This window comes from Natrix helvetica (genome assembly GCF_964273705.1).
Source record: "Natrix helvetica genome assembly, chromosome: 10".
Classification (NCBI taxonomy): Eukaryota; Metazoa; Chordata; class Lepidosauria; order Squamata; family Natricidae; genus Natrix; species Natrix helvetica.
The window spans coordinates 18,918,105-18,929,597 of NC_138561.1; the positions used below are offsets into that span (position 1 = coordinate 18,918,105).

At 38.4% G+C, this 11,493-nt stretch overlaps 1 protein-coding gene across 9 annotated transcripts in view; it reads left to right on the forward strand.

The window, feature by feature from the left end:
• Nucleotides 1-9,001, forward strand: part of CHD9 (chromodomain helicase DNA binding protein 9) — a 52,299-nt gene extending 43,298 nt beyond the window's left edge. For 8 of the 9 annotated variants that reach the window (XM_081963585.1, XM_081963590.1, XM_081963587.1 and 5 more), the window contains 6 exons: nucleotides 792-960; nucleotides 2,139-2,278; nucleotides 2,965-3,186; nucleotides 3,901-4,029; nucleotides 4,486-4,590; nucleotides 5,331-9,001. In XM_081963585.1, coding sequence (XP_081819711.1) covers nucleotides 792-960; nucleotides 2,139-2,278; nucleotides 2,965-3,186; nucleotides 3,901-4,029; nucleotides 4,486-4,590; nucleotides 5,331-6,194 — 1,629 coding nt within the window. In that variant the 3' untranslated portion in view covers nucleotides 6,195-9,001. The remainder of the gene's footprint in view (nucleotides 1-791; nucleotides 961-2,138; nucleotides 2,279-2,964; nucleotides 3,187-3,900; nucleotides 4,030-4,485; nucleotides 4,591-5,330) is intronic. The other variant, XM_081963589.1, reaches the window with a different exon arrangement.
• Nucleotides 9,002-11,493: the final 2,492 nt, after the last annotated feature.

The window sequence follows — 11,493 nt, forward strand, 5'->3', positions numbered from 1 at the left end:
TGCTGATGAGTTGCTTCCTTGAATGGCCTTCCTCAATGCTTTTTTTCCTGGCGCTGTAATTACTTTCCAAAATATGGCATCTTTTATCTTAGAATTATCTTTTTTTTAAAAAAAAAAAGGGGGGGGGAGTTTTCGATGAATTACAATTTCAAATTAGCAAACCATCAGAATAATGTCCATAGCTCCTTAGGGTTTGCACACTGGAGTTAGCAGGTAACAGACACACGAATTAATTCAACCTCTTCCAGCTTGGTCTCTTGATATCTATGGATTTCCACTTTGATTGTATATTTATAAAAGTTGTCTAATGAATTTGATATTGAAACTGGCTAAATGCAATTGTTCACACAGGCAGTCCTTGACTTACGACCACAATTGAGTTCAAAATTTCTGTTCCTAAGTTGAGAGAGTTGTTCAGTGAATAACTGCAGTTGTTAAGTTAGCAAAGACGGTTGTTGAAGTGAATTGGGCTTTCCTGTTGACTTTGCTTGTCAGGTCACAAAAAGGGAATACACTGGAACTGTCACAAATACCCGCCAGTTGCCTGAATTTTGATCATGTGACAGGATGCTGCAAAGTGTGAAAAGATTCATCCGTCACTTTTTTCAGTGCCGTTGTAACTTTGAATGGTCACTAAACGAATAGTTTTAAGCCAAGGACTACCTGTATTGTCATGTGGGTGATGGTGAGGGCCTGGACATAAAATTCTGCATGTAAATCCTAAACAGTGAAAAAAAAAATCCTTCCTTCCTTCCCAAACAAATCGGCTAACTCTTACATTTGCTTAACAGGAAGGTGGTTTGAAATTAATTTTTCAGAAGCAGGGCCTTTCTCAGAAAAGGCCATTTGAAAGCGAAGATGGCCTGTTAGGACAGCAACAGTACCTCGCCAGGCTACATGAACTCCAAAACGCGTCAGAGACCAGCCTTGCCAATTTCCCAAAGTCTTTGCCAGAGTCGGGTAAGGTCCAAAGCGATCAGGAAAGTGGTGGAATGACAGTTGTAACTTTATTGTCCTATTTTACAGTCGTTTCATAGGATATCAAATTGTGAAAAGAGGCTTCGTAAAGCTCAGCTGAATCATAATCTCTGGTCGCTTTAAAAACTTCATAGCATTTCGAAAGTCCCACAGATTCACTGATTTTTGATAGATAGTTTCAGGCAATATAAAGTACTATATGTTCTCTCCCTCTCTCTTCCTCTCTCCCCTTCCCTCCTTCCCCCCTCTCTCTTCCTCCCTCTCTCTCTTCCTCTCTACTTCTCTGTCTCTCTTCCTCCCCCCCTCTCTTTTCCTCTCTCCCCCTTCCTCCTTCTCTCTCTCTCTCTCCCTCCCCCCCTTTGTCTCTCCCCCCACCACACACGCACAATTCCAAAGTGGGGTTGACTGGTGTGATGTAACTTCAGTGTTATTACCAGTAGCCAGCTAATAGGTTTATTATCTCTGTGCTACTTTGGTGTCAAGGCTAACCTTTCTTTGAACTTTCTCAGCTTCTTTTATGTGGCCAGCCACCAACTTTTACTTTCTGCCTTGTACACCCTTATGATTTTTAAAAATGGGTGCAGCATTTTCCTACATTCTTTTTTAAAAAAAACTTTTTATGTAACTACCAGTGTACGTAGCACTATATGAGTCAGCATGCTTGTAAAATAACTGACACAGAAAAACAGGTGGAAACCACACCACCGAGACAGCCAAAGTATTGTCGATGTTGAAAAGATCCTTGGTGTGGCAACCCCCCCCCCCCAAAAAAAAAACCAACAAGAGGCACCAATTCAATCTAACCCATAATAGCTAGTCGAATATTGTTTTTTTAATGTTATGTCAAGCCTGGCACCCTGGAAAAAAACTGGAAAATGAAAATCTGATTCTACAAGTAATTTTTGAAAATGTTAATTTTAAGTTCAGATTTATATTCTTGCTTCCTTAGTCACCCTGCAGCAGTCAGATCATTCTGGAAAAAGGCTGGGCTGATACAATGATTTGCAGAAAAAATGCTACCCTCACTTATCTATGTTTTAGACAGCCACTTGCCAAATCAATTGAATAGCCCAATTATTGTTGCTGTCATAGATTCTGTCTGGAAGTTTGATCAGTTTTGTTTTTCTTTCAGCTGATCCTTTTATGTTCCCTTTCATTAGGAACCTCTAAGCAGTCGAACGCTTGTGCAAATGGAGTAATTGCTAGCGATCAGCCAGCCATGAAAAAGAAGAGAGGAAGAAGAAAAAATGTGGAAGGGGTTGATATCTTATTTTTAAATAGAAGCAAAACGCCTAACCACGTGAGTAAATCTGGGCTGCTATTTGAAGCCAATTGAAATGTTAATTTTGAGAGCTTTTGGCATCCTAAGGCTGACCAGAAGGAATTCGAGAATACGCAGCATAACTATGTCATATTAATTTTGGCATTAGTCCTTAGGGAAAAAAAGATGCTTTATCCTCAACTTTGGGTTTGTCTTGTTTGTTTGTGTGTGTGTGTTTGTGTGTATGTGTGCACGTGCGTGCTTATGGAGGAGATTTTTACATTTGCAGAACTAAAAAACCAAATGTGCAAATTGTTGGTGGTTGCAAAATCGTATCCAACCCATCGCGACCCCATGGATAACATTCCTCCAGGGCTTCTGGTCTCCTACCATCCTCTGGAGTCCATTTAAGCTCACGCCGACTGCTTCGGTGACTCCATCCAGCCACCTCATTCTCTGCTGTCCCCTTTTTCTTTTGCCCTCATGAGGCTCTTCTCCAGGGAGTCCTTCCTTTTCATTAGATGGCCAAAGTATTTGAGTTTCCTTTTCAGGATCTGGCCTTCTAAAGAGCAGTCAGGGTTGATCTCCTCTAGGACTGACCGTTGGATGGCCTTGCAGTCCAAGGGACTCGCAGGAATCTTCTCCACCACCATCGTTCAAAGGCCTCAATGTGTAAATTACAAAATGCCTTTCCTCGTCTTTATAACCTATTTATTTTATTCCAGGTTTGTCATAGCGTTAGTACCCCTCAGGTTGGTTTAGGCATAATGCCCCCTCTTCCGTTTGCACCATCGCAAGGCCAGTGTGATGCAGAAAGCTCCGTTCCAGTTATTAATTTAAAAGATGGCACAAGGCTTGCGGGCGACGATGCCCCCAAGAGAAAAGATTTGGAAAAATGGCTCAGTGAACATCCTGACTATGTCGAAGATTTAGGAGCCTTTATCCCCGTGAGTAGTTTTATTGGTATGATGGAAAGCAGTGGGGTGGTTTTTTGGGGGACACCTCTGATGTGGTCTTTGAATTTTCCCTGCCTTCTGTGTGATTCATATCTATTAGTGTAGATGTTTTAATTGTAAGCAAGTATAGACACAATTGGGTTTTGCCTAGCTTGGAACTATTTAGGTTACCAAATGCAATACCAAATTATTATTATTATTATTATTATTATTATTATTATTATTATTATTATTATTATTATTATTATTATTATTATTATTATTATTATTATTATTATTATTATTCATGCTTCTAGACCGCCCCCTCTCCCAAAAGGGACTCGGGGCGGTGTACAGTCCATGCAAAATATATCAAAATACAATAAAAATTGAATATGTACAGTTGGAATGGAGGAGGTTAAAAATGGAATTAAAAGAACTGTACAAAGCAATATATATAAATATAGGATTTTGAACCCCTAAAACACACACAATAAGTTAAAAACAATACCCCTAAAATAACCAGTTAATACATTTGCCAGGAGGGACAGTTGTAATTATGCCAGGCCTGCATTATGCTGCATAAATAGGTACTCTGCATTTAAGTCCCAGTGGATGTAAGTCCGAGTGTGATTTAGTTCCATCCTACAGCCTGGAAATACTTGAAAACAGATTTGAGAGCATTTAGTGACCCATTTTTTAAAAAAAAAAAATCTTGAATAACAGAAAATGCAGCTTCATGAAGGAAGACCGAAACAAAAAAGGCACCGTTGCCGCAATCCTAATAAGCTGGACATCAATAGCCTTACTGGAGAAGAACGCGTTCAGCTGATAAACAGAAGGAATGCTAGAAAGGTAATTGCTTTGCTACAATGAGATTATATCAGCACAAATAGTTGCTAGGCTCTTTCAATACAGGTAGTCCTCGACTTACGAGCAAAATTGAGCCCCAAATTTCTGTTGCTCAGTGAGACATTGGTTTTGCTCCATTTTACAACCTTTCTTACCACGGTTGTTAAGTGAATCTGGCTTCCCCATTGACTTTGCTTGATCAGAAGGTCGCAAAAGGGGAATCACGTGACCCTGGGACACAGCAACTGTCGTAAGTATATGCCAGTTGCCAAGTGTCTTAATTTTGATCATGTGACCATAGGGATGCTGAAATGATCATGTGTGAAAAACAGACATACGTCCCTTTTCTCACTGCTGTTGTAACTTTGTGAACGCTCACTGAATGAATGGTTGTAAGTCGAGGACTACCTGAATGTAATGCAAGTAAAGTGAGAAATATCCTCCTCGTTTCTGTTACAGGTAGGTGGTGCCTTCGCTCCTCCGCTGAAAGACCTCTGCAGATTCCTGAAAGAAAATTCTGAATATGGTGTAGCTCCTGAATGGGCAGATGTTGTTAAACAATCGGTGAGTGTAATAATAATAATAGGTGCTCCAGCAGCTACATTGGAAGATTAACTGAATCATAGAAAATCCTTTTTTTTAAAGCTGGTTGAGAAAAGCTACCCCAAAATCTTGAGCCTTACTTGCTCTGCTGAGAAAAGTAACAAACAGCCATAAAAAAATTCTTCTAGGTCTTAAATTGAGTTACCTGAAAATGACATTGACTTTCCTTGAAGATTACCGAGCGAATAGGAATAAAAATAGAAATGATAGAAATAGAAATGAGTAGAGTAGAGAATATAGAATGGCATGGCATGGATTGAATATAATAGAGTAGAGTAGAGTAGAGAGAGTAGAGTAGAGAATATAGAATGGCATGGCATGGCATGGATTGGAGTAGAGTTAGTAGAGTAGAATAAACGGAATTGGAAGGGACCTTGGAGGTCTTCTATCCAACCCCCTGCTTAGGCAGGAAACCCTATCCCATTTCAGACAAATGGTTATCCAATCTCTTCTTAAAAACTTCCAGTGTTGGAGCATTCACAACTTCTGGAGGCAAGTTGTTCCACTGATTAATTGTTCTAACTGTCAGGAAATTTCTCCTCAGTTCTAAGTTGCTTACATAGATAATAAATGTAACTTTGTATTAGCTTAGTGTTTCTTATTTTACTTACTGTGGTGTTGTATTTAACTGCACCGAATCGTGATACAGAGCAGACAATGGCGCGGAATAAAATTATTCATTTTTTTTCACTACCCACCAGGGATTTCTTCCAGAAAGCATGTTTGACCGCATTCTCACGGGACCTGTCGTACGAGAAGAAATCAGCAGAAGAGGAAGACGGCCAAAAAGCGAAATCGCCAAGGCAGCGGCTGCGGCTACGTCTGCAGCAAACGTTCCAGTTGCCCCTTTGCTGACCAACGGGCTACTTCCGGGGGTGGATCTCTCAACCCTGCAGGCCTTACAGCAAAACCTGCAAAACTTTCAGTCGTTACAGGTGACCACGGGTTTAATGGGAATATCTGCCGGTCTGAACACGGCGGGCGATGCAAAAAACATGGCCGCCGTCTTTCCCATGTTACTTTCAGGAATGGCTGGTTTACCAAATTTGCTCGGCATGCGAGGACTCCTAACCAAGTCTACTGAGCCTGCTCCCGAGGAGAGGAAAGGGCAGGACCCCAGAGAGCTGGACGGAAAGAAAGAGAGGACAGAAAGCTCACATGCACATAATGGTGGAGAAAACTCTGTCTCCGGTTCTCCTTCGACCTCCTCGGCGGCCAGCACCACGGCCAGCTCCTTAGCTCTTAACCCTTTACTCTTGTCCAATATACTTTACCCAGGAATGCTTCTCACGCCAGGCCTTAATCTCCATATCCCAGCTTTGTCCCAATCGAATATTTTTGATGTACATAACAGTGAAAATCATGGCACAGGCTTCACCAAGCCTCTGGGAGAAAAGGAAGAAAATTCCAGGGTTCCGGATGAAGAAGGTGGCAAGAGGGAAACCAAGCCGAGTTCTCGCAACGGAAACAGCACAGACGAAGCTTCAGAGAAAGCAGACGCTTCTTCCGGCTGTGACAGTACATCCTCCTCGGAGGAGGATTCAGACTCCAGCGATGAAGACTGATTTCCCCCCGCCCTCCCTCCCCCCAGACTCTGCACTTAAATTATAAACTGGTTTTCAAGTTGTTCTTTCATTATTTTGTTGTAAATAACACAGTGTTTGCGTGCGTGCATCAGTAATTTACTGACCCAAACATTTCAGTATTGTTTAGAAGTGCAAACTGCTTTAAAAAAAAAACCAACATTTTGCATGTAATATTTCTTGAGGTTACTTTAGTTCCTGAAAATTCTGTGTGTACTATCAAAATATACACAATGGTGTAAAAACGAGAAAAAAAATTACAGGAAAAAGGCATTATAATTTTGAGTTGGGGGTGGGGAGTAATTTTTTTAAAAGAAAGCTTGGTAAGAGCTGTATATTTAATATATTTGCGGTGAACACAGTTCTTTATGTGCATTATTGATTTAATCTGAATATAGTTTTACAGCCTCTTTGACACTTATAATTTACAGATCAAAACTCAGCAATAATTTGGGCAGCTAATGAATGTCATGAAAGCTGTAGAATCTACATCACCATCCATTGCTTTAATTCTATGGAAATGATCTGGTGTTATAATGCACTGTTGATGTTCCCAGTTCAGGTACAACTGTGTTTGAAATAAATAAATAAAAGTTTCCCATTCAGCCAATGAAATTGGCTACTTGTTACCTCAGCTGAGTTAGTTTAGAAAGTTTACATTGGTTTCTCTGCTTGTTTTCCTATATGCTTCGCTTTTTAAAAAGCCTCCTGTGTGTGTTAAAATTTGGCAAGGGAAGTTTATCGTTACCAGTTGCACTCTTTTTACTTCTAGCAAAGGGAAAGCTTTTATTTAAATATTATCCCTTTCCTGTCTTCAGCACCATGGGTACTGATTTTAAGTTTCGCTCCATTTGCAGCCTTCATGTTGATGCGCTGTATCCACATGTCGAAATAACTCAGAAGTGCCACTCTCAACACTGCATACTTCACGTACAAGGATTAGAGTCCTTGCAAAGTTAATACTCTTCGCTTTGTTTGTCCAGGTTTCTATTTCGTCTTTGTCTTTTAACCTCTTGTAGTTACCAGTTCATAATGGTAAGGGGAAATGTAGACATTTTAAAAATCTCACATTTTTACGGACTTGAGAAATATATATGTATATTCATTTATGTATGTATGTATGTGTATGTATATGTATATAATTATATATATATATATATATATATATATATATATATATATATATATATATATATATATATATATATATATATATATATATATATATATATATATATATATGTATACATATACACATACACACACACACATATATATATATACATACATACACATACATACGTGTGTGTGTAAGTACACACACACATATTCATTCCCCCCACCCCCCAAATCAAGTTTTAGGGTATATTGGATAATTATAATAATGCTGAGTTGCCCTGTAACTTTTAAAGCACTTTTAATGATAATGTGAGAAAAGTATACCATGAAACCATGATATAAACAGTGCTTAAAAGCGTCTGTTTTAATATAAATCCTTAGAACTTTACTATGTAGAATTAATCTTAACATTTGAAGTGTGGTAGGATTTATTATTATTTTTATTATTTTTGCTGAAGCTGCTATTACTCTGACATGGTAGAATCATAGATTCACACCACATGGTGGAACTGACTGAGATGAAGTGTGAGATTGTGTTAATCTCATTTGAGGTCCAAAATAGGCAAAAAAAATGTTGATGGAATGGATAAAATGTACTGGCAGTATAGTCAATGACAAACCTCTTCAAAAGGGAATAATTTAACAAAAGCTGTATTTTGATATGGTTCGATATGCTTGCTTGTACAGTAAACAAGACTGTTGGTTTTTTTTTACCAAATCTTTATCAATAAAAACAAAATTTGTACATGCAAAATCATAACTCCCTTGGGTAGAAGGCAGTATTACATGTAATTTACAGAGTTATAAAAGCATCATTTGAATTGTGCTGGTTATTGTATTTCCCCCTCAGAATAGTATGACTTTTTTGGTCCTTCATACAGTGTCTTAGCAATAGTCAAAACATGTCAGGGGAAAGGGGTAGCAATTTTTCATCATGATTACTACATATTTAATATTTCGCCCTTTGTAATATAGCACTTTTGTTTCTTGTATGTTATCCACAATATAGCCAAAGTTTTCCAAACACAATTGTTGACTTAGTCAATGAGTATTTCAATAATACCACTTTGTACCATCCCCCGCCCCAACATACCTGCCCCTGAAAGACAACCCTAAGCATAATTTTTAATAAATTTATGAAATAAAGTATTTTCCTAATTATGGTGAAGTGAATTTGCTTACCATTCTAGTGATCTTTGTCTACAATAAGGCAATTTTACAGTTTCAGCAGTATGAATACAAAATAAAATTTGTTTTTAAATCAGTATCAGTTGCAAGAAGAGAAGCACTCGTCAGCTAAAACAATATGCAAGTGTGGCTGCATAATGAATTGTTAAGAATCTTCATTAGAATTACATTAATACTGAAATTTCAGTACAAATATCCAGGATGGTGAAGAAGTGTATGTTGGTAGTGACTAAAATAACTTTAGTTGTTATTGCCTTGTATTCCTATTCTTTGTTTTGGGCTTCATGATCTGTCTTAGTCCTGTTTTATTTTCCTTGAACATTTTGCAATATTTGCCAGTTGTGTTCTGTGTAGTCTGAATTTGCTTTCTTGTAGTTGAACAAGCGTCTTAAAAGTTATTTGTAATTTATTGAATTACTTTCTATGATGTTCTATAGAGCAAATGGAAGTTTAATTATTTTTTATTAAACATATTCTTTGACAACCCATGATGTTGGTCTCACTACATTAAAAATACCTTTTTGTGACACACCTTAGTTGTCAAACAACATAATAAAAATTGACAAAGAGATAATTCTGCATGCATTTTGAAGGAATCAAATCCGTCCAACCCAAAAATTATTGGAGGAAGTTCTTAACAAACCAAGGTTGCAAATACATGACAGTTCCCTTCAAAAAGTGTACATCCTGTGAGTTTCCAGTTACATCCTTGAGATTTAGCTAGAGGGAACACTTGTCTAAAAAATGTCCGGAAATACATTGAAATAATTAAGTGATCATGAAAATCAGATGGGCGAGAGGGGAGGAGCCAATGTCGCGACGAGACAACATGCAATCTCAATGCTCTGAGATTGCCGTCGATACTTTTGCTGCTGGGTGGTCCAAATGGACCTAAACCGTCACGCAGAGACGGTGAACAGGAAGAATACGTCTTGCTGATCTCAGGGACATCACAAAGTCCCTGAGAAGTCCCCAAGAGACGTTCTTCAAGCCGGCGACAAAAAATCCAGCCATTAGGCTGATGAAGTCGGGGCGGCTCCAAAATGGAAGGATACGGAAAGAGAAAGTGTTTCCAGCTGGTGAGGAATTTTTACCATTTTAAAAGAGACTGCCTGTAAAAAACTATTTAAATTGGAGAACAGAAGAAATAAGCGGCAGAATTAAGTTTGGAATGGTTTTGGACAGTGGGTTATCTTACTTTTTAAATGCTATCTTTATGGATGGAATTTACGCAAGCCTTTTAAAACGAATGGATTGTTTTTTCTATTTTTTTTTTCTTTTATTATTCTTTGTAACCTATGGACTAAAATTCTCCTCTTTCATTACTGTGGGTGTTGTTCTAACTCATTCAAGAATCGGACTTTTTTTTTTACTTGAAATACAAAAGATACAAAAAAACCCAAATAAAATTGCAACAATGCTACTTGAGGCTGGAGGTTTGTGTATTGGAAACAAAACACTCTTACTTTCCTCACTGATCATTCTGGCTTGGCACTCCAAAGTCTCACTGCTTGTTTATAGAGTGATAAGAAGAAAAGCATACATATGTCCCTTTGAAGTATATCTTTAACCAGAGAAAAGTGAAAATAAAACGTTTGACAAAGTCTTGATTATTAGGGGGGAAATGTTATGATACAGGATATAGTTAAATAAAGGAGGGATAATGATAACATATATATATATATATATATATAGGGATGAGTACAATATAACGAAATTATGTAAATTGTAAACAGTGATTTGGAAAGGATTAGAAAATTTTGTTATTAAATATTATGGATGTTTAGCTAGAATAGGACATAAGAACTTAGTGTTATTGAAGGATTTTAGAAATAGTAAATGAAATGCCAGTATGTGCTTATGTATTAAATCTTGGTATATTTTATGATGGACGTTTAAACAATTATAGTCAAGTGAAAATGGAGGTATGATGATGGTAACATGTATAAATATCTGAGTTAAAATACTTGATATAATATGAATTATGCTTGTTGGCTGTGGAAGAGATGCACGAAAGCCTTTTTGTAATCAACTGATACACTTTCTACAGTATGTAAAGAAAATTTAAATTAAAAAAAATATTTAAAAAAAAAGAAAATCAGATGGGCAACATCTGATTTTTTTACTTCAATATCTAGGTTGTACAACTCCCAGGATCACTGCATTTCCACTGGCCACATCCACTTCTGCCATATCCATCATCGGATGTTGGCAATCCTATTTTTGTCAACAGCTGCATGAAAAAGTGCTGCTGAGTTTTCTCCAAACCAGTCCCTTAAGTTTTGAAGCTATGATGTTCTTCTTCTGCCTGGACTTAGTTTGCCTTCGATCTTTACCTGGAGGATTAAGTGAAGGATGCCATATTTTTCTGGGTGTCGCATCACATGTCCAAAATATTTTAACTTTGAAAGTCTTTGACTTTGTTTATCACAAAAGATAATCACATAACCCCGGGACATTGCAGCCGTCATATGAACCTGTTGTCAAGCATTGGAATGTACATTACATGACCCTGGGGATGCGGCAAGTGTCATAAATGGCCATACGTTGCTTTTTTTAGTGTCATAACTTCAAAAAGTCACTCAATGAACTGTTCTAAATCAGGGACTACCTGTAATAACATCCTTTCAGTCATTGGTGGATTTGGCCTCACCTGAATGGCATCTGAGACAGGTGTGGGAGGAGCCAACCTTGCAGGCTATACCCAATCACGATTAAGTTTGATAATAAGAGGCGGTCCTTCCAAAGCATCCTTGAAGGAAGCTTGGACTTCAACTCCCAGAATTCCTCAGGAATTCTCTCCTACGCCCCGCCTCCAAACAGCTAACGCCCCTGAACAGGACCCCGGTGATTGGCTCGAACGCTTCCCCTCCCACCCAATGGGAGAGGCCGCGAGGGGCGTGGCCGGCGGCGACGAGGGAGGCGGGAACCAAGCTCTCCCCCCTCTTCCCCCACACGCACGCACGCACACAAA